The sequence below is a fragment of the Macrosteles quadrilineatus genome, unplaced genomic scaffold (assembly GCF_028750875.1).
Source record: "Macrosteles quadrilineatus isolate MER2022 unplaced genomic scaffold, UCM_ALF_1.0 Scaffold_2__2_contigs__length_208266976, whole genome shotgun sequence".
NCBI lineage: Eukaryota > Metazoa > Arthropoda > Insecta > Hemiptera > Cicadellidae > Macrosteles > Macrosteles quadrilineatus.
In genome coordinates, this window is record NW_026542595.1 from 69,576,518 (window position 1) to 69,600,670 (window position 24,153).

The 24,153-nt window shown below is 37.2% G+C and overlaps 3 protein-coding genes across 10 annotated transcripts in view; 2 read left to right on the forward strand and 1 right to left on the reverse strand.

The window, feature by feature from the left end:
• The first annotated feature begins 2,447 nt into the window (after positions 1-2,447).
• The window catches only part of LOC128985639 (E3 ubiquitin-protein ligase goliath-like), a 99,202-nt gene continuing 77,496 nt past the window's right edge, over positions 2,448-24,153 (forward strand). For all 8 annotated transcript variants that reach the window (XM_054405369.1, XM_054405370.1, XM_054405372.1 and 5 more), the window contains exon 1: positions 2,448-3,233. In XM_054405369.1, coding sequence (XP_054261344.1) covers positions 2,753-3,233 — 481 coding nt within the window. In that variant the 5' untranslated portion in view covers positions 2,448-2,752. The remainder of the gene's footprint in view (positions 3,234-24,153) is intronic.
• Positions 3,762-7,843, forward strand: LOC128985643 (uncharacterized). Its single transcript, XM_054405380.1, has 2 exons — positions 3,762-4,160; positions 6,886-7,843. Exons 1-2 carry the CDS (start codon positions 4,019-4,021, stop codon positions 7,704-7,706), a joined length of 963 nt encoding a protein of 320 aa, XP_054261355.1. The 5' UTR covers positions 3,762-4,018; the 3' UTR covers positions 7,707-7,843.
• LOC128985642 (uncharacterized) lies at positions 5,843-8,938 on the reverse strand. Its single transcript, XM_054405379.1, has 2 exons — positions 8,539-8,938; positions 5,843-6,776 (listed from the first exon to the last, which is right to left on the reverse strand). Exons 1-2 carry the CDS (start codon positions 8,856-8,858, stop codon positions 5,864-5,866), a joined length of 1,233 nt encoding a protein of 410 aa, XP_054261354.1. The 5' UTR covers positions 8,859-8,938; the 3' UTR covers positions 5,843-5,863.

Sequence of the window (24,153 nt, forward strand, 5' to 3'; positions counted from 1 at the left end):
TATTTTGTAAAATATACATTGGCAGTTTTTTCTCCAAATTTATGTTATGTTTACAGATTCAATAACCTTTATTAACAATTAATGAAATAAGCTTATGTGTACTTAGATAATCGATAATCCTGTATCTACTCTATATTTTAGTATGAGAAAAATATTTTTTCAGCACAATATGATGTTTTCTGCTGTATTGTTTTATTGTCACCGCTGCCTAGCAACTATTTATTATTATTTTTCCCGATTACTCAAATTATTTCTTCTCATAACCTTAAAGTTGTAGTTGTGTTGACTATCAGTGTGCATTATTATTGTGGTGAATAGTGTGGTGAAATATAGCGTTCGTACCACGGACAAGAAACCTCATTTTCGGCCCTAGGTACGTATACTATTACCAGAGGACCACCATTTAAAAAATAATAAAATAGGACAGCTTAGAGAAAAAAAACAGAAGTAATAAACAGTGATAATGATAATTTTGTGTGAAACTTAATTAATTAAACATTAAAAACCTCTAACTAAATTTCTATACAAAACTATGTCATAACTTTAAGAATCAAAACCAAAATGAAACACTCCCAAACTTAACTACTACATACAACATGAATCATCGACTATTCAACACAAAGTAAGACCAAGGGAGTATGTTTTATCTATGCTTGTATACTCTGAGTTTCAAATCTACATAGAACCTCAATATCGAGAAATAAATGCATTAGTAAATAAAATTTTAATCAATTTCACGTTTTAAAATACGAATTATATTACTCCAGATCTGTTGCAATTTACGAGTTCTAGCTCCTTCAATTAAGGCAACGCAGTTCATGTACAAATGTGTACTGCAGATCTTGCCTCCATATAAGATCAGGCGTTAGTCGTTGACAGGGAAATATGGGGCATGTTTTGAAGTTGTAATTGACTACTTTGACTATGATGACTTTTCAGTCAATTCTATGCATAACCATTTTTTACAGATGTAGGCTATGGTTTTTTAAATAATACTGATGAAATAACCTTTAATATTTATGATTAATAGGTAAATAAGTCACAAAGTTTGTTAAATTTTCATGATGCCGGTACTCATCTTAAGGATTATTTCATGCATGTAATTACCTTTACTTTTTTAAATAAAATAAACCCGACACATTTCCCAGCAAAGGAATTCAATTAACATACATATTAATTAATTACATTATTTATAATAACAAAGACTTGCAGGCGCTCAGAGCGCTAGAGGTTAACTCAGTTAATTAAAATAAATAAATACTGACTTTTTAAGACTGTGGAAAAATTTTACAAAATTTTTTGGGTAGCCTACATAAAAAGTGTATGAAAGAACTGTGAATGAACTGTGTATGAAACCATTGACTAAAAATATAGTCAATGATGAAACGTAGAGTAAATATTACCATTGACTTAATAGTCAAAGATATTACTTAGCTCTTATTTAAGAGTTTTTTTATCAGAAAAAAGTATAATTGGATACTGAAGTGATTGACCTTGAAACTCAACATGGAAGTGGAACTTTCCCCATATACCAACTAACAGTCTCGTAAAATTATGTTATTGGAGATATTTTTTAGTGTATTAAGAATTCGATAATGAAGTTTGGGGCTATACGCTTGGAGATAACAGTATCTAGCTAGATCCATCAACCTATACTCAACTGTATTTTAAACAAGATTTAAAAAATGTACCAAGAAGCAAGTGATCAATAGATATTGAAAATTATTTAAACTTGATTCAACAACATGTTTTGAGATAAGATAAATATTTTATTCCTGTAATTGTTTGAGGAAGCCATGAAAATTAACTACGATAGCTGTGTATGGACTCGCCAAACATGTTTTTATATTTTTTATCACTTCACAAGTAATACCGAATGTAATTACAAGCAAAACTAAAATAGTACAATATATTAGCATATACAATGTCTGTATTATCAAATCAGGCAGTTTATTACTTCAAGAAATGTACAAACAAACTTTAGCCCAAATTACCTCATATCTTTCTGTTATCAACTGTTAAGTTTTAATCTTAATATTTCTTCTTGTCTAACAGCTATTGTTTTGTTTATTGATAAGTTAATAGTTAAAATTAAAGATCGGTATAAAATATCACGTAGAATTAGGCTTTAGAGTGTCATTAATCAAACTTAGGCCCTAATCGATTCCAATCAAAGAATTCGTACGTAGGCCTATATTAGCAATGATTATTTTATTTTCAAAGCTGAATTGAATTGAGATGGTTTGTTTTAAAGAAAGGTCCCGTATTGAATCAACGAACAGCCAGGGACGATTGTTTAGCACGGAGACTGAAAGTCTGCTACTAATCACGGAAGTGTCAGACGCCGCGCCGCTGTGTTTTGTTTTGACATTCGCCGCGCGGCGGTGGTGGGATCGGAAGGGGGAGGTGGAGGGGGCGATCGTTACCAGAACAGCTGTTCACTCAGTTGCAGTTCGCTTCAGTCTAGCTCCGCGTCCGTCGTCTGACGCTGTGATTGTTTATCCGTTCCACACGTGACAGGATAAATATAGCACATCGAAAGACTTCATTTATGCGGTTTCTCGGGACAAATCGAATTACCGCCTACACTTACAAAAGCGGTCAGTCGTATACTCCCAGATTCCAGTCCGTAGATGACCGTAGACGCTTGAGGGTCGCCTGTAGACCTGGAGGTGACAGGGCCCGTTCTCGCTAGAGTGTTCCCCATGTGTATACCTAGTAGTTGTATTTATGTGTTTTATCTCCTGTGAATATGTCAGTTCGCGTAGTGCTTGTATTTTTATGTTTGTCCTCTGCGACGTATTCCATGTCCTCCGGTGACTGGGCACCCAGTGCAGGAGTGTCTTCGTCCTTCCATCACCACGACGAAGGGGATGCCTACTACACCACAGCCTACCTCAACATCACCTTCGTCGATCCCGTCACGGGCAGGACCGTCCGGGAGAAGACGGAGATCGGTAAATTCGGTGAGTCCTATATCGGAGTGTCCTCCGGAGTCCTAGTCCACGTCCGGTCCGGAGCGGACAACTCCGGATGTACCCTCCCGTTCCGGAGCACCGCCGGCTCCGGTCAGCTTCCCAAGGAGTCCTGGATCGCGCTCGTGAAAAGAGGTGGCTGCAACTTCCAAGTGAAAGTGGATAATGCTTACGCCAGCAACGCCTCCGGGATCATCGTCTACAATGACCGAGACTCCAGCGTGCTGGAGAAGATGAAGTTGACACTCAGGGCAAAACGTAAGTACCAAGTGACAATACAATATACAATATATTAAAGATTGTGTAAGATTATCGTGATGGTTTGGATTGGGTGGTTAACGACAAACGTGATTTATCTCAAGGGATGTCACAATATATGCTTACTCCAAAACGATAACCAATTTCTATCTACTGTACCAGTACTGGATTGTGGATAAATCAAATTCTTATAGTTATTATACATGTATATTGGTTTATATAAAGTGAAATCAATAATTATACCACATATACTAACAGCTCTAGCTACGGTATTGTGTCAAACCAGAATAACGAGTTCCACATAAGGAAAACAAGACTGCTCTTCAGTGATCAATGTGGACCAATATCACTCCCCCTCCAGGTCTCAATGTAAACACCCTGGGCTGTCCCAAGGGCAAGCGACTCTGGCCTTGGTCTCATACTCAAGTGATCAGACAATAATGTAAACAAAGGAGCTCCCCATCGTGCCGCACTCCAGGGGTCCATGTCTCGGGAAGATGCAGGTCTCAAGGCGGGGACACACTTGTCATACACCCTTCCGATCCGACTCCGATCATACTGCGGTACGACTGTCGGACAGGGAAATGGTACATAACATTGAACGCGGTTGTTCACACCTCTCCGACACGCGTCATGTCATACTCCGATCCTACTCCGATTTTGGTTCCGATCACGCACCGACACTGCAGTCTATTTGTTTGTCGGATGCAGGACGGGTTGTTTCTAGACTAGTTGCTTGTACAAATTTTTATTTTTATTGTGTTTAAACTTCTATTTTGCTCAAAATGAGCTCTGTAAAAGCAGAGGAGCTGATCGAGGAAGTGCGCAAGCATCCAGTGTTGTACGACCAGTCCACGGAGCTGTACCGGAACGCGGAACACAAAGAACAGATCTGGAAAAGAGTGGCAAAGGAATTAAATGTCGAAGGTAAGACCTAATTTAGTTTAGGGACATTTTAAAAATAAACCTTAACCTGGTAAATAGGCATGGCACACATGTGGCGTGGTAAATTTAGTTTGGTAAAGAAATGTGTTGCATCACTGGCCACTGCGTAGTTAACTTCACTGTCTACAGGAACAAATGTTGTTTTTTTAGTTCACTTGAATCACTTGTTCTCCTAGCTGTTTAATGTTTCATTCGGTCTGTGCTTATGCGATTTCTAATTGTTTTCAGTTTTGGTAGCACTATATAACTCGAGCAAATGTTTTGAATTTGATTAAATTCTATTTAAACGTGTAAACCAGTCGGGACCACGTAAGTTTGCAGTTGAGGGAGGAGCCTATTTACCATATGGTTTTGAATTAATTATTAAGAACGGTACGGTGTTGCCAAATCTAATAATGACAGCTGATTTGAAAATATTGCTTAGTATATTTTAATTAGTGTTGTCAACGGGCGATGTGGCAACGTCGCCCTAGCCTTGTCTTGTGATTGGCTGCCACCAACTGCCAACTTTACGTGGTCCCGACAAATTTGATCGAGTTGAATGGTAAAAAAACACTTTTTACCTTCATTTATTTGTTTACCATGTATTGTTGAAATTCATTAAAATAGTTTTTCCCAAAATTTGTGAATTTTTTAGATTGTTACCCGCTAAAAACGTTGATGTTCTTGTTTTTTAGTAGTTAATAAATTCATAAAATACAAATTAAAACATTGGAGAAAATCTTTTTCTTATACTAGATTTCATTTATTTTTATCTTTAATTTCATGTAGTCTCAAGTTTTTCATGCAAATGAAATGCACCTTTCATATAAATAATTAATTGTAAATATGATTATTTTTACTTTTATTTATTTTAAATAAAACATTATTATTTAATACGTTTTATATCTTAGATTTCTAACCAATCAATATTTTGTATTTTTAATGGTTAGTAGGTAGGCCATACATTCAATCTAATACATAATTATATGAAAATAAACTCATATAAACCTAAGATTTCCCACATGCCTCTGTCTTCACCTAATATAGATGCTTGAAATAGATTTAACATCCACACACATTACAAACTAAAAAGTAGAAAATAACTTATAAATATGTTGACAGTATAAATACTTGTAGGATTTAAAACGAAAAACGTTGGGTGCATGCAATTGTTAATTATACATTAGTTCAATAGATGAAGGTAATTGTAAATTATCTATTGCATACACCCAACGTTTTTCGTTTCAAATCCTACAAGTATTTATACTCTCCATATATTTATAAATTATTTTCTACTTTTTAGTGCGTTTGGAAACGTTTTGTTTTAAAAAACTTTTTTATTTATAAATAATTTTTTTTTTCTTTTTTTTACAATAGAACAGTTGTGATTTTTTTTTAAATCCATCAATAGTGTAAAATTGTTTCCTGTAATGTCCTGTAGAAAGGAAGTATAAAATAATTGTATATCCTTTGGTTAATAGAACATTAAATATACGGCTCTGAAGTAATGTTAGTATAAAAAGTAAGGAGTGACCTGCCAGTATAACATTTATAAATGCTAGATAGAGGGTTAAAAGCGTGATACGATAAATATAACTAGGAATTGAGTAAACAAATTTCTGTATTTCAAATAAAGAAATGATTTACATAGCTGTTAGTATAAACCAAAACAATTGCAAAATAAGAATGTAAATCAATTCAAATTACATCATGAGAACTCGTTCTTGCCACTCCACACTACCGTCCGGGGAATTGAAGAATTCTTTAAACTGTTCCCTCACATCAAAGGCTTCGTGGTTTTCCCTTCCTCGTCGACGAGGGAAGCTCTGAAGACGAGATCTCTCTCCTGGAGTTGTGTCATCAGTACCTTGAGTGAGTTCTGGCACTTTCCAGCCTTCGTGATTTCGAATAAAGTTGTGCAAAATGCACGCTGCGAGAATAATTCTCGTTATGTTATCAGGATTTCCCTGGAGAGGCCTGAGGAACATACGGAATTTTTGCACTAAAATGCCGAACACATTTTCGGATATCCTCCTAGCCCTACTCAATCGGTAGTTGAAGATTCTTTGTTCTTTCGTCAAATTCTTCCCAGGATAGGGTCTCATGATGTTGTTTGTGAGAGGGAAAGCCTCATCGGCCACTACAACCATTGGAAGTTCAGTGTTTGTACCTGGAAGACACTTGTTCCCTGGGATATTTAGTTCATTTCGGAGCATTTTTTTCCCGAAATTGGATTTCGAAAATACACCACTGTCTGCGTTCCTTCCGTAGCTCCCCACGTCAACAAAAATAAAATTGTAGCACGGATCAGCTAGTGCTAGAAGAACAATGGAGTACGTTTTCTTGTAGTTCCAGTAAAGACTTCCCGACGACTTTGGTGCTTGTATCTTCACATGCTTACCATCCATTGCACCGATGCAATTGGGAAACTGCCACCTGTCCCAAAATTCGGCTGCTATTTCATTCCACTTGTCCTCATCGGGAACTGGCATAACTTTGTTCAAAAGAACCTCAATAACTGCTTGGCTCGTATGATGAACGATAGAAGCAACTGTACTTCTTCCCAACCTGTAGCTGAAGGATATTGTCTTAAATGTATCTCCCGTAGCTAGAAACCTGAAAGGAAAACATTATATTAATGATAACATTAATCACAATAAATTAAGGACTGCAATGTATTTTTAATTATAACTACTATTGAGCTACTATCTTTAAATTTTTTCAGGTCAAGAGGAAGAGTGCAAGAAAAAATGGAATGGCATTCGAGACAGCCTTCGAAGATCTCGACAAAAAACTAAAACAAAATCTGGTCAGGCGGCAACATCTAAAGCCAAGTACAAGTACGAATCCATGCTCGAATTCTTGATTCCTTTCATCGGTGACCGCAAAACATTAAGTAACGTCCCAGATGAAGAGGGCGATTTGTCTACAACTAATGACGATTCACAACTGCCGAATTTCCCCGAGGACATGCAGGAAACACAGCAAACACTAGATGGTGGCTACGCAGATGAATCCGAAATCCAAGAACCCTTACAAGCACCCCCACCCACAACTCCAGCCAGTCGACCTTCAGTTGTAAAGAAAAATGCACTTCCAAATCGTAAAAGGAAGCACCCCAACATACAATTAAAAACTCAACAGTCTGCGTCATCTCAGCTGATGGCGTATATATTGGCCGAAAAAGAAGCTGAAAACCCCAGTCAACAATCTGCTGAAAAACATCCTGTTGATGCGTTTTTAGCAGGAATCGCTCCATCCCTAAAAGCTCTGGATCCCGCTCTCCAAATCTCAGCGAAAGGGAAGATTTTTAATATAGTACAGGAGTGCGAACTGGAGCAGCTTCGTATCAACAATGAACGAAGAACCGCCTTGACCTATTTATCATCAGACGAGGCATCCGCTAGTTCAACACCTTCGCACGTAGGTGGACCGTGGATGGAGAGGAATTTGTATCAAAATCAGGTTCCCACTGGATCAAACCAACCGAACATCTCCGAAGATCAAGAAAGAAATCCTCTGTATTCACTTACAGACATTTATTGATATAATAACCTTGTAAGATTTCTCAGTTTACATATAGTATATAAGTTTACATCTATTATGTAACTTTTAAGTCAAAAAGATTTTTTTTCGTATTTTCTCTTTCTTTTTACAAGACATAAATCGTGTTTATTCTCATTTATTAAGACATTTTTTAATATAACAACATTTATAAGATTTCTCAGTTTACATCTATTATATAAGTTTACATCTATTATTTAACTTCAAGTCAAAAAGAATTTTTTTCGTATTTTCTCTTTCTTTTTACAAGACATAAAAAAAATCGTGTTTATTCTCATTTATTAAGACATTTATTAATATAACAACATTTGTAAGATTTCTTAGTTTACATGTATTATATAAGTTTACATCTATTATTTAAATTCAAGTCAAAAAGATTTCTTTTCGTATTTTCTCTTTCTTTGTACAACAAGACATAAATTGTGTTTATTCTCTTACAGACATTTTTTAATATAAAAAACTTTATAAGATTTCTTAGTTTACATGTATTATATAAATTTCAAGGCAAGTTTACAACGATTAGGTATGTAAATTTCAAGGCAAAAAAATAAATTTTTTCATGTTTTCCTTCCAATGTTTAATTATTGTGTTACCTTCAAATTTGGTTTTTAAAATCACCCTTTATTCTTAAGGTTTTAAGAGTGATGGTTTAATATAAATAAGTCGATGTTTGGTGTGAAATCTGTGCGTGCATACCTTCAATAAGACCTCTATAATGAAAATTGGACGGCTAGAAGAGCCAAACGAACTCGAGCGATAAAAACCAAAGTGTTTATTATATAAGATAGGCACTTAAGTAAACCACCTTACTTACCTCAAAAAAACAGCCAAACGCTGTGTAGGACTGATCGGTTGTCTGAAGTACGAGTCTTGCTTGGTTATTGTTTCTCTAAGTTCGAGCTCCAACTGGTCGAACGTTGACTTTGACATTCGAAAATATTGGTAAAATTTCGTCTCGTCGTCCAACAGATGAGGCATGATCGTGGAAAACTCTCCTTCTGAGGATCTTTCCTTCCATGCAGAATGGACCCAAATTCTCCGTTTCCCACTGTCCTCCAGAGATGTCTGACTTTCCTCTTCATCTAAACAAACCGCCATCATGGCTAAATCCCGAAGTCCAAAGTTTTTGAACATGTTTCACCTTCTGCACGTAGCTAACAACTGACGAGTTTTGGAAGGACAATCGACCTGGTGCAGGAAATCGGTGATGGATCGGAAGTGTGTATGACATGTGTGTTCACCCCTTCCGATCCCGCACCGATCCTACTTGATTCCCGCAAATCGGATCGGAGTCGGATCGGAAGGGTGTATGACAAGTGTGTCCCCGCCTTCAGTCAGGTGTTCTGTGAACTGACCGATTGGGAAGACCATCTGTGAAACTGGTTTTATACTCTCATCCTTCTTTTACTCGACCCTCGTCAAAACAAACCCGCACCTGCCTCCACGTCTCTAGTTTTGTGTTCATCTTCGGTCTGTAGTAGGCTACCGATGATTAGTCAGGAAATTCCTTCAGATTTGCCCTTAAACATTCAAAAGAGGTGTCTATTTAGTAACAGGAAACGCTTGAAGATTTTTTTACTTTAAGACATTTAAAAAGGCTACAGTGCATCTCGTGCAAGGCTAACACTTAAAACATATATTTACACTTAAAATGGTAACTCACAAGAGGGTAAATATAAAAAGACTTATATATATATATATATATATATACCGTCTTGTGAGTTATTATAAATGGAAATATATGTTTTAAGTGTTATTAGACGTATTTTTATTTACTTTCCGTTAATTTAATAACACGTAAAATGCGTATCAAGAGATTATTTATTATTTATACAACTAAAAGATTTACTTTTCTAAGTTTTCTAACAGTGTCGTCTTTAATATTTTTATTTACAAAAGGCCTACTCGCATAGTATATTTAACTTAATAAGGGAATGATAACTGACGTGCTAATTACTTTACAGTGCTAATTAACCTTTGTTTTAAAACAATTACATTTCCTAAACAATTACAATTACGGAAGTCATGATAACCCACGTGATAACCTCATCCTAAAATCCCACGCCGTTATCAATGTGAAAGAAAACGGCGTGTTGTGGTTGCAAGTTGATTCTATGCAGCTGATTTGCTGATTATATTGCTTGTATTTACAGTACAGTGAATAAAAACAAGGAAGGATCTTAGCTTTGAAGAAATATTGGTTAGTTTTGTTTGTTCATCATCACGTTTCTTTGATTGGTCTGGTTTGGTTTGTCACGGAAATCAACAGCTGCTAGACGTGTGCAAAGGTTGCTGAAAAAACCTTCGAATTCGAGAATAGGCCTATAAAAAGAACAAGGCTTTTTCATAAGTTTTTTTTTTGTTTGCTTCGATGTTATGACCGAAAACTCAGTAGGCCTAGGATTAGTTTGCTGGTCTACTTCTACGTTTCCTTGGGAACCGGGTCATTGCCACATATACAAAATGTCAACTGAATCGACTTTAGAAATCTATATTACCATCACTGATTATACGGTTTCACTTATGGGTGAATGGTGAATATAACGTAGATTCACAGAAGTAACAATATGGCACTACGCACATGGCCCTATAATGGCCAAACAGACGCATCTAACTAATATTGTTTTTGAATCTGATGCTAGGAAAATATTAAATTATTGGTGGTTTATGAAAACGTAAATGAAACAAACACACGCCAGCAAAATTTCGTAGGGCTACCGTGACACGTACAGCTTTTCGGCGACTCGGAAAATTTTTAATAAACTCGTTTTATTCGCGATTTGACTAAAGTTAATTTCGTACTAAACCGTGAATGTAAACTTCCATTTTTGTTATTTCCGTGTAGATGAGTCGTTTTTAATGAACACACAAGTTGTGTTGGTGTAATTAGCAAATGTGTCACGATACATTACAGCTATTGCAGCTTCGTTCTCTTTGTTTGTGCCGGATGTGACTGTAATTCGTTGATAGAGTGACTGTTACAGAAGTATTTGGAATTAAATTTGTCAAATCTATTACCTAAACATGCTGAGTAAACATAAGACATGTTACCATGTTTGCAACCCCAGCCATATTACTTATGCAACTTTACAAAATTGGAGTTTACTTTTGTAAATGGGTGGTGACAAAAGTAAGCTGCGAGGTACGACGTTTTTTGAGATATATAGAAGTAGGGTAGCTCTATGCAACGCAAATGAAGTAACTTCGAGGCTAGTTTTGTTTCCCTTGGTCAACATTCTAGTTCCACAAATGAAGCATGAAGATGTGTACCTGTACAAGTCATACACTGCTCGTTTGATAGTAGTTAATTCATATACAAATAAGGATTTTACCAGAAATAATTACATAGAACTAAAAAATCCAATTCTTTAGAATGTAATCTAAAACCATAATCAATTCATGTTTCTTTTTCGTGATACGTAAACCAGCTAGTTCTGATTAAAGCTGTAGTGATAAAGGTAAGCTTCAAGCTACAATGATATGATCGTGATGAAGTAGTTCACTCAAAGCAGTTGAACAACTTTGTTTCTGAAGCCACCCAACGTTTTAACTAACCTATAATCAAATTGTGTCAATAAGAAAGTGTTTTGCACTGTACAAGTACAACAGACAGTCCGCTTTATTTCTACTGGCAACATAACGGTGAAACTAACATCAAAACTCATTGTGTCACCGAAGAAATGTTAAGTTCGACAGCTATGTTTATGTAGCTATACGACATTTTTTTACTAACCTAAAAACTCATTGTGCGAATAAAGCGTTTTAGCTTTGACTATTAATATCCAATAGTCAATGGTTTTAGGTTCGATAGCTCATAACTTTGTTATTGCAATAATCATGGCAGTTCAACCAACCTAAAACACGGTTTAGTTTGTTGTGTTGGCGTTTTCTCAAGAGACGAGGTTGTTAGTTGACTCGTTGACTGAGAATGTTCTGAGTACGGTAGAGTGCAAGGTAGACACAGTCTGACACAGTACAGTACAGTGTTAAGTATACTCTAGTTTCTTAAATCCAACATTCTATTATACACTGTAACTGTACAGTCCATGCAGTTTAAAGCACTTTTGCACAAGAGCATTAGCCTTGCGACCCGGGCCTTGGCTCACTCACTTCCTCGTATATAGTATCATAATAATCGCATACTTAACCTCGTCTCGGCTCCCTAGGTTCCGGTCCACCTTTCGCGAACGACTCAATGACTCAAAGCTTGTCTCTCGTACTGTATTTGCCTAAGGCTGATATGTGTGTTAATAAACATAGATTAACTGTAAATGTGTACGTCTTGTGTTGATGTCCACATTTACTGTATGCATCTACAATATTCTTTAAGCTCAGAGACATGTGAGTATGTTGTATATCATTAACTTTGTGGACATAACGCATAGTATTATTTAACATAACGCAACCTATAATAAAAGACATAACTTTAACAGAAATAGAAAAGACAAACTAATCTAAGGAAGAATGTAACCTCCAGAGTGTGTTGCTATGGAACACCGACCTATATGTTACGGTAATAAGCTAATGCTTGCCAAATAATACATCTGGTTTGATAAATGCTGTTATAAGAAAATCTAAAAGATAAATAAAGATTTATTGTATAGTTTGTTCGTCATTGTTCATAGAACAGTAGTTGCAACACATTTTTATTTTATCGGCACTAAGAATCTTGAAAGCCCAAGGTCGTAGTGCTAGATCGATGACGAAACGGAAATACAGTAACCGTGATTCTTGGTACGATTGATGATTTGTTTGCAAGTGTCAGCCAAAGTAAAACAAACATTCAGTGGTGGTTTCTCAAGTCATTGCTCGACAAAATGCAGAACACACATACAGAAATTCTATAATATGCAACAGTACATTATAGGCCTAGATACATTACAACCTTCAAACTAAAATACTTGTAACTTACAGCCTAAGGTACAAAGCTACTTCTAATTTATGTCTAAGGAAAACGTAAAACAAAAGATATTGGCCTTATCGATTTATGCTAAACTTCTGGGAAGGGATCTTCTGCTTTGAGGTTTTCCTTCTTTAGAGGATCCCCTTCACGTGAGAACCATATCGTATTATCAAATACATCACACTTTACATCAACACACGTCTGGTTCGTTGGTTTAGCTTAAAATCACTCGAGAACACATCTAGATCTTTTACTTAAAACTAAATTAGTTTATGAAATCTCGTTACCAGAGAGTACATTTTACACTACGGTACAGTTGTGCGATATCTAGTTAAATGTCGGAACCGGAAGTTAAATGTAGTCATAATAAAGATTTTTGTCTCATTTTCTCATTTTTAAACCCCTTGGGGCTCCCGGGGCTTTCATATCTACAATAGCGTAGGATAGTTATGTTACTACTGTAGATGATTTCCACGGAAAGTTTAACGAATGATACCGATAACTATGTTTCAAAGACTTTTACGTTTTCTATCACTCAAATGATTGACACAAATCAGATTAAATGTTTGATAAAGCTGCGGTAACGATCGTACAGTTACTCATATTTTTAAAAGATCTGCAAGCCAAGTGTGGCAGGGTTTGATCAAGTTTCTTATTAGTTTTTTTACGCGTTTCTCGTATCTATACATTCAGTTCAAAGCTAGGTAAACTAAACATTGATGTGCATTATTGTAGTTATTTTCATCTAGTTAAATAATTACTAACAGGGTAGTTTGCTGTTGGGATTTCATGCACGTGTTACTAACCCCAATATCAAGACTATAATAATAGTACAACACGGCGAAAGAGTCGTTTGCCAAGCTGTTTCTCAATGTGTCAGAAAAATAAAAATAGCCTCAGAGAAGCTTAGAGGAGAGAGTGGAATATCTACTTACACTGCTGGAACTGTCCAGCTGGATACATTATGGGAACCATTGACTGGAATACCTACTTGTCCTACTACTTACACTGCTGGAACTGTCCAGCTGGACACATAATGTGAACCATTGACTGTGGAATACCTACTTGTCCTACTACTTACACTGCTGGAACTGTCCAGCTGGACACATAATGTGAACCATTGACTGTGGAATACCTACTTGTCCTACTACTTATACTGCTGGAACTGTCCAGCTGGACACATAATGTGAACCATTGACTGTGGAATACCTACTTGTCCTACTACTTATACTGCTGGAACTGTCCAGCTGGATACATAATGGGAACCATTGACTGTGGAATACCTACTTGTCCTACTACTTACACTGCTGGAACTGTCCAGCTGGACACATAATGTGAACCATTGACTGTGGAATACCTACTTGTCCTACTACTTACACTGCTGGAACTGTCCAGCTGGACACATAATGTGAACCATTGACTGTGGAATACCTACTTGTCCTACTACTTATACTGCTGGAACTGTCCAGCTGGACACATAATGTGAACCATTGACTGTGGAATACCTACTTGTCCTACTACTTATACTGCTGGAACTGTCCAGCTGGACACATAATGTGAACCATTGACTGTGGAATACCTACTTGTCCTACTACTTACACTGCTGGAACTGTCCAGCTGGATACATAATGGGAACCATTGACTGTGGAATACCTACTTTTCCTACTACTTACACTGCTGGAACTGTCCAGCTAGATACATAATAGGAACCATTAGCTGTGGAATACCTACTTGCCCTACTACTTACACTGCTGGAACTGTCCAGCTAGATACATAATAGGAACCATTAGCTGTGGAATACCTACTTGCCCTACTACTTACACTGCTGGAACTGTCCAGCTAGATACATAATGGGAACCATTGACTGTGGAATACCTACTTGTCCTACTACTTACACTGCTGGAACTGTCCAGCTGGACACATAATGGGAACCATTGACTGTGGAATACCTACTTGTCCTACTACTTACACTGCTGGAACTGTTCAGCTGGATACATAATGGGAACCATTGACTGTGGAATACCTACTTGCCCTACTACTTACACTGCTGGAACTGTCCAGCTGGACACATAATGGGAACCATTGACTGTGGAATACCTACTTGTCCTACTACTTACACTGCTGGAACTGTCCAGCTAGATACATAATGGGAACCATTGACTGTGGAATACCTACTTGTCCTACTACTTACACTGCTGGAACTGTCCAGCTGGACACATAATGGGAACCATTGACTGTGGAATACCTACTTGTCCTACTACTTATACTGCTGGAACTGTCCAGCTGGACACATAATGGGAACCATTGACTGTGGAATACCTACTTGTCCTACTACTTACACTGCTGGAACTGTCCAGCTGGACACATAATGGGAACCATTGACTGTGGAATACCTACTTGTCCTACTACTTACACTGCTGGAACTGTCCAGCTGGACACATAATGGGAACCATTGACTGTGGAATACCTACTTGTCCTACTACTTACACTGCTGGAACTGTCCAGCTGGACACATAATGGGAACCATTGACTGTGGAATACCTACTTGTCCTACTACTTACACTGCTGGAACTGTCCAGCTGGACACATAATGGGAACCATTGACTGTGGAATACCTACTTGGCCTACTACTTACACTGCTGGAACTGTCCAGCTGGACACATAATGGGAACCATTGACTGTGGAATACCTACTTGCCCTACTACTTACACTGCTGGAACTGTCCAGCTGGACACATAATGTGAACCATTGACTGTGGAATACCTACTTTTCCTACTACTTACACTGCTGGAACTGTCCAGCTGGACACATAATGGGAACCATTGACTGTGGAATACCTACTTGCCCTACTACTTACACTGCTGGAACTGTCCAGCTGGACACATAATGTGAACCATTGACTGTGGAATACCTACTTGTCCTACTACTTACACTGCTGGAACTGTCCAGCTGGACACATAATGGGAACCATTGACTGTGGAATACCTACTTGTCCTACTACTTACACTGCTGGAACTGTCCAGCTGGACACATAATGGGAACCATTGACTGTGGAATACCTACTTGTCCTACTACTTACACTGCTGGAACTGTCCAGCTGGACACATAATGGGAACCATTGACTGTGGAATACCTACTTGGCCTACTACTTACACTGCTGGAACTGTCCAGCTAGATACATAATAGGAACCATTGACTGTGGAATACCTACTTGTCCTACTACTTACACTGCTGGAACTGTCCAGCTGGATACATAAAAGGAACCATTGACTGTGGAATACCTACTTGCCCTACTACTTACACTGCTGGAACTGTCCAGCTGGCTACGTAATAGGAACCATTGACTATAGATTATAGTCAAAGGTTACATATTTGACTGCAGATGTATACACGATATATGCGAGTAGCTGAGTAGATGATGCTCGTTTAGTATGTATGGTCAGGAGGTGACTAGTTCGACCCTGAGAAAGGTCAGTAGCTTTAAGATGGTTCGAAACCTGACCAAACTGTAATATTATCGTTGAGTTTTTTATAATGATACTTCGGGCTAAAGATATAATTGTTGTTAATCAGTAACACGCAGACAATTTCACTTTCAATTTCATTCTTAACTACTTACATTCAGCTTTACACTTTGTCTTAACTTATCTTACAGCCCTGTCATGACAACAACAATTACAACAGCTTTATTGTTTTTAACATAAACGTTGCGCATTAAAATCTCTAATAGGTCTCCATAAAACTACAGTAGATAATACAACCAATAAATTGATGTCTGAGACGAAGGCCATAGCAAGATGTGACTCATGTATTTTTTCAGTTTACCAAACACGCTTTGTAAAAAATCGTTTCGATAAATTAAGTTCTTAAAACGATCAAATAGGGTAATTTAATTACATCTCAAGCCTTAGAATTCATCCCATGGTGATTATAATCGTTGACTATTTGATCAAAGGTACAATATAACCTCATGTAATTGGGTAATCCACAAGCCAACTACGCAGATATATAACGTGACTTGCTCTTAAAATCTTTGGTATTTTATGAAAACTTTTTCGCAGGAAAGAAAACCTTACCCTGGAGGATGGGGTGCTGATATGTTAATAGGTTTACTATAAAAGGTTATTAATGATATTAGAGTAATTATCTGCAGAATCACGCCGCCATTTTAGAATATTTTACCAGACATTTTAAAAACTAGAAACAAATCGTGTGCGATCGTTGTTTTGTTTTTGTTTTAGTTGAGTGATGGTGGATATCGCGCTCGCCTTCAAATCTGAAGGTTACTGGTTAGATTCCAAGCAAGATCAATTCTGGACCCAGATGACATTGCCATTGGGCCATCAATTTATGATGCCATATAACAAAAGGTCCACTTTAGATAGTAACAAGACCAAGGTTAGTTATTTCTGTTCCTTTAAATTGACAAAAAATGTACAAACTTCCATTGACGTTAACACAAATATCTGATTTCTTTGTTCGTCACATCGCACATAATTTCACTTTGTGCTCATTACATGATTTTTAAAAGTTTCTATTTTCCTCTGCCATCTTGCTACGACTGTCCCTATAGTAAGATGCAGATAATTTAAGTTTCCCAATAAGTGGGTCAAAGATACACAGTTAGCATACAACAATAGTCAAAGTTTAACACAAGACCTGGCAAGAAGCCAGCCCCAGCCATGAGGATCCGGCTCAATTAATGGATAAGTTTATGGCTCAAGTTATGCTTCGTAATATTATGGGGATCAGGGGAGTGTTTCCATATTATATACAACCGCATGTGTAACTGACTCACTGACTGATCAGGTATACAAAAGATTGGGCACTTCTAGAGTAGCTAGGGAGCTGAAATTTTCGGTGGAGGTCCGTATGGGTCCCAGACCACCAGGAAAATGCCAAAAAGTTACATTTTCAAAATGCAACCCCCCCAAAAAAATTCCATTAAAAACGCCCTTTTTTGGGAAAAACATGTTTTTTTAAAACTGCTGTAGCTTGAAAACCGTAAGAGCTAGAATCGATTTGAGGAAAAATCGTAGGTTCGCAATTAAATTTTCTACAAGACAGTTTTCTCATAGAAGGCGTCATATCGAAATTCGCACTCCTTCACCTTCAAAAAACGCTCTACTTCCAAAAATTGTAAAAATTCTTGATTTTTTTTAAGTGTTTTTAATTTTTAAAACGACTTTTCGCACATATATTTCTACTTTTAATGCTCCCAACGTTGAAAGGAATGTCCCTAGAGTGCCCTTCTATAATTTTAACCTACGAAAAAAAATTCAAAATGCCGGATTTTCAATAAAAAAGATCGTTTTTTAACGTATTTCTTATGGAGAATTAACATGCAACGACAAGCAAACTAGAAGTAATCGTGAGTAGGTGAAATATGGGCGTTTGGCGACAGAAAAAACATTTTTGTCACTTCTAGAGTAGCTACGGAGCTGAAATTTTTTCTGATGGTTTGTCTGGGTACCAAACCACCCAGAAAGTCCCAAAATTTAGTTTTTTCCAACCGAAACCCACCAAAAGAAATCCCTTAAAACCCTAGTTTTTGGGAAAAACACGTTTTTTTTAAACTGCTGTAGCTCGAAAACGGTAAGAGCTAGAAACGATTTGAGGGAAAATCGTAGGTTCAGAATTAAATTTTCTACAAGACACTTTTGTCAGAGTAGGGGTCATATCGAAAATCTGACTCCTTCACCTTAAAAAAACGCCTTACTTCCAAAAATTTTAAAAACTCTTGATTTTTTAAGTGTTTTTAATTTATAAAACGACTTTTCGTACATATATTTGTACTTTTTATGGTCTTAACGTTGAAAAGAAAGTTCCTTGAGTGACCTTCTATAATTTCAACGTACTAAAAAATTAAAAATGGCGGGTTTTCATTCAAAAAGGTAGTTTTTAACGCTTTTTTAACGTATTCCTTATAGAAAATTAACATGCTTATACCTACACGCAAACGAGATCTAAATGTAAGTAGGTGAATTATGGATATTTAGACCAATCCCATTCTAACACCCCCCCTCTTTCATCCCTATTAATAAAATTTTACCATTAGCAACAGGGTGCAGCACTATTATTTTTTTAAATTTATGACAATAGCTAATTTGCAACCAAAAGGTGAGTGAGCGTAGCGAACGAGCTAACCTGGAGGCAAGTGAGCGCAGCGAACGAGCCCTAACCTAAAGGTGAGTGAGCGTAGCGAACGAGCTAACTTGAAGGCAAGTGAGCGCAGCGAACGAGCTCCAACCTAAAGGTGAGTGAGCGTAGCGAACGAGCTAACCTGAAGGCAAGTGAGCGCAGCGAACGAGCTCCAACCTAAAAGTGAGTGAGCGTAGCGAACGAGCTAACCTGAAGGCAAGTGAGCGCAGCGAACGAGCTCCAACCTAAAAGTGAGTGAGCGTAGCGAACGAACTAACCTGAAGGCAAGTGAGCGCAGCGAACGAGCTAACCTGATGGCAAGTGAGCGCAGCGAACGAGCTCCAACCTAAAGGTGAGTGAGCGTAGCGAATGAACTTCAACCAGGATATGATTGAGCCATGCGTTTAGTTTAGTTTTTTTCCCATCTCCACCCCAAATTCGTGTTTAAACCTGAAATTTTACCTTTTTCCCCTATTTTTGGTGATTTTTACTGCGCAAGGGGTCCATTCTTCATGTCGATAATTTTTACCAACCCCCCGCCCCCGAAGGGGGCTTAAATTTTTTTAAAATATTATTTTACCTCACTTTTACTCCTAAGACTTTATATCGATGCTTATTGATGTGAAGAAAGTGTTAGAGGTTGTGACTTAGCAAATTTAATTCATCATAGCACCGGCCCTACATCGAGACTCTAACATGCCAAGACTGGTTTGGTTTGCACTAAACAACCCCCCTATGGAATACTTCGCAACTGCCAAGTTATCACTACGTCTTTTACGCAAAAAGCAAAAATGTTTCCGGACAACATCCTGTCCCCCGTGACAATTTCTCATCACGGCTACTATTAAAAGGGGGCCTGGGGGCGGAGCCCCCAGCGAGCACAAGGCGAGTCTAAATACTATACAGCCGCAATTGTTACTCACTCAGGTATACAAATTCTAGACCACTTCTTGATGAGCTAGAGACTTGAAATTTTCGGTGGTTGTAGGTCTAGTGCCCAAACCACCCATAAAATTCCAAAAAGTGACATTTTCAAATTTTAACCCCCCCGTAATCTTGAATTTCCCCCCCATGTTATTCTTATGGGGAATAACATTAAAAGTGGCCAAATTTGGTGAGCTCATATGAACGGTTTAGAAACGTGGAAGAGACTTCAAATTTGCGTAGTATTGTAGTGAGAGGTCTTAAAATACCGGTGGAATTTGCAAAAGTCCCATTTTCAAATTTTAACCCCCCCAAAAATCCAAAATGGCGGACCTCTGAAAACGACAAAACACGTTTTTTTCAAAGGGATATAGCCCGAAAACGGTAAGAAATAGAAAAGATTTGAAAGTATATCCAGGAACAGGAATTAAATTTTATATAAAACCCTTTTCGGCGTTTTCCAAAAATCGCACTCCTTCAGCTTCAAAAAACGCCCTACTTTCAAAATTTGGTAAATTTTTATTAAATTTTTACCGGTTTTCGCCATGTTTTCATACTTAAATATTTTTTTTTTTGAAAATTATTATTGCTTTGTATTATCCTTACTTTACTTTAAATTTTACTCATTACATGTTTTTAGGTAACTTTACTCCTTGACCCCCAAAACTTAATTTTAATCTCAAAATTTGAAGGTTTTTTACCACTTTTACAAGCCCCATGTTATTCTTATGGAGAATAATATTGAAAGTGGTCGACTTTGGTGTGCTCATCTGAACCGTTTAGAAACGTGCTAGAGACTTGAAACTTGGTATTATTGTTGTAGGGGATCTTATATTAACGGTAAACTTTGCAAAAGCCCCATTTTCAAATTTTAACCCCGCCAAAAATCCAAAATGGCGGACCTCTGAAAACGATAAAACACGTTTTTTTCAAACGGATTTAGCTTGAAAACAGTAAGAGCTAGAAAAGATTTGAAAGAATATCCAGGAACAGGAATTAAATTTTCTACAAAACCCTCTTAGGTGTTTTCCGAAAATCGCACTCTTTCGGGTTCAAAAAACTCCCTACTTTCAAAATTTGGTAAATTTCTTTCAACTTTTTACCGGTTTTCGCTATTTTTTCATACTTAAATCATTCCTTTTTGCAAATATTATTATTCTCCTTACTTTAGTTTAAATTTTACACGATACGTGTTTTTTCGTAACTTTACTCCTTAACCCCCAAAACTTAGGTTTAATGTCAACATTTGAAAGTTTTTACGAGCCCCATGTTATTCTTATGGAGAAAACATTTACCCCATAAAAACCACCATAAGTCCCCGTTCTCATGGTCCGTTCATGCTATAGATTTACTCTGGTTTACTTAAGGTTTTATCCCCCTATCGTATTTACAACCCCCCCCCCCCCCAAATATTAAATCCCCCCAATGTTATTCTTACAGGTGCATAAGCCTAAATCACGTTTACACATTTCTAGATTAACTGGATATCTGAAATTTTGCATGATTGTAGATCTTGCGCCCTTTCCGAAAAGTGACATTTTACAAATATAACTCCCTCCCCCACGAAATATAGAATCCCCCCAATGTTATTCCTACAGGTGCATCGGTCTAAATCAATTTTACCCACTTCTAGAATAGCTAAAGATCTGAAATTTGGCTCAACTGCAGGTCTTGCGCCATGGCCCATTTCTACTTACCCCCTACCAAAAAAAGGGGGCCTGGGGGCGGAGCCCCCAGCGAGCCAAAGGCGAGTAGTGCTATACTTTAGTTTATGTGAAGCCATTGACTTTGGATCCCATCTGTATGGAATAGCTGTTACATGGAAAACACTAAACACCACTAAAATATTCACTGAAGATTTGAAAAAGCTATCTAAGTTAAATAGGTCAACTTTACTTTAAAGCTTTGAAATAATACTGGTTTTAAAAAAGTAGTTGTGTTTTAGGTTAGTAGTCCACTGCACCATAACATATAGAATGAGAGACCTCAGTAAAGATACAAAACAATACAAAAACTATTGTACTGTTGTTGGTGGTATCTTTATTCCATGATTGAATTTAAATAATTATAAGATCAATGCATAACGTAATGTGACTTGTTATACTTTAATGTTGTGAAACGGTGTGGACACGTAATGGTCATAAATATTAATAACTACTATATAAATTTCGAAGGCTAAATTTAATAAAGATCGCTAAAAGGGTGAACAAATAACTTTCAGAATCCAAATTAAATTATACTAGCAAGAACCTATATGCCACAAATAAGGTATATCCAATTACTTTATCAGGAAGGTTTTTTGCTCAGAGAGCCTTGGCATACCATGGCATGAGTCTGTCACGAACAAAGCTATCTGTACTTCGATCAAGCTATACGTAACTTCGATAATTTTTCTTGTTTAATTCATATTGAAATAGACGAATTATGAGTAAACGCTTTAGCCTATATTATTTTTAGGAATATAAAAGACTAGGCCTATACTTCAGCGATAATCTACTAGAAAATCATAATTACGTCTTTACAATTTGCAAGATGGTGATTTTCATTTTACAAAGAGTAGAGCCGCAAATCGTGATAAAAGCAGTGCCACCATTATAGATTCAGAAAACTGTTACCTACAACAATATTATTCGTTCTGTCAAACGTCCAGCAGCTAAGTTTCCTAGTTAGGTGTTATAAAATCAAATTATATTTGTAAAAATCAAGTATGTTAAATGAATTGGAGAATTTATAGTCGTGACCCACTACCTAGTTGTCATTCAACTCCTAGGGATTGTTTCCCATAACATTTGATTAACCTCTAACCCCCGGTCATGCATCATCTGATGATTTCATTTATTTCCTTGTGACAAATGGCGTGGAGCTTGTGGACCCCCTGAGTGGTCTGCGTGTGTGTGTGTGTGCGTGTCTCTCGTGTCCACGTGCGTACGTCTCGTCGTTCATTCACCTCCAGATCCTCTTTACTCACTCCTCCGTTACCAGATCAAAGGACTAGGATTATGGTACAAACACGAGAATGCTGTGAGGAATATGTTAAATTATCGTATACGTCTACGATAAAATGGGGAAGGGCTAGTTATTGTTTTATAATGCTAAATTTGCTATCGAAACAAGGGCAAAGTAGTGAATGAAGCTATTAAAGAAAATACTGTATTTAGATATCCTACTAATATTATAAATGAGAAAGTTTGGATGTATGGATGTATGGATGTATGTTTGTGACAAGTGAACGCGAAAAATACTGGTCGGATTGGGCTGAAATTTGGCATGATGATAGCTCACATTCCCGATTAACATATAGGCATATTCTTATTTCAAAAACTCTTTCGGGCTCCGCCCCAGTGGCTCTGGAGTTTCCCATGTTAACCTTATGAGAAATGGAATTATTGAATCTTAACAGCTGTTTCAATTAAACAAGTTGGTTCTGTTATATGATGTTCAATAGCATTAAAGTTACAAGGATTACCAACAGGGTGCAGCACTATTATTTCTTTTACATTTATGACAACAGTTAATTTGCAACCAAAAGGTGAGTGAGCGTAGCGAACGAACTTCAACCTGGAGGCGAGTTAGCGTAGCGAACGAGCTAACCTGAAGGCAAGTGAGCGCAGCGAACGAGCTCCAACCTAAAGGTGAGTGAGCGTAGCGAACAAACTTCAACCAGGACGTGATTGAGCCATGCGAATGAGATAATCTTGAAAATTAAGAAGTTAAACGGGGCAAAGCCCGCGGGTTACAGCTAGTTAATAATATAATAGAGAGAAGGCAATTGGTCCAATTACTTTTGGAAATATGACATTGTGAGATCTACATTCAAAATACCCATGCCGCAGCAAACCTGCAGACTACGCGAATTTCAAGTCGTCTGATTGGATTTTAAGTAAAATATTTATCATAAACAAGCCTTTTTACTCCGATTTAAATAACACTAAATTTTACTAGTAGGCCTACCATTGACTATTATTATAAATACCTTATGGTAGTACACATATTGTTTGCTGCTTCTGGGAAGGAAAGGAGAGCTTTTAGTAAAGTGAATAGCGTAGGATAAAAAAATAAATTTTCCAAATTTGATCAAACTCTATCAATAAACAAGCAGTTTTCTTTTACTCCATAAGAACAACATAAAGATTTTTAATGCCTACAGTTTTTTTGGAATTTTCTCCATACCCTTTAATCTTAAAACAATGCTTCGATGTACAGTACAAAGTTGATTGTTTTATGCTCTACGATGGCTACAATGGAATTTGTGAATTTCCGTGATTGAAGGGTAAAGATTTGCAAAAACCAAAATTGTCTTAACTTTAAACCCACAGTACAGAGATCTTGCTGGTTCGCAAACTCGCATACAACTTTATAGCTCTACACAAATCAAATCAGCTCTCTTCATCCGAATTCAATCAAAATCGGTCCAAAATTACTCGAGTTATCGAGTTGACGGACACAATGCTTATCGATACA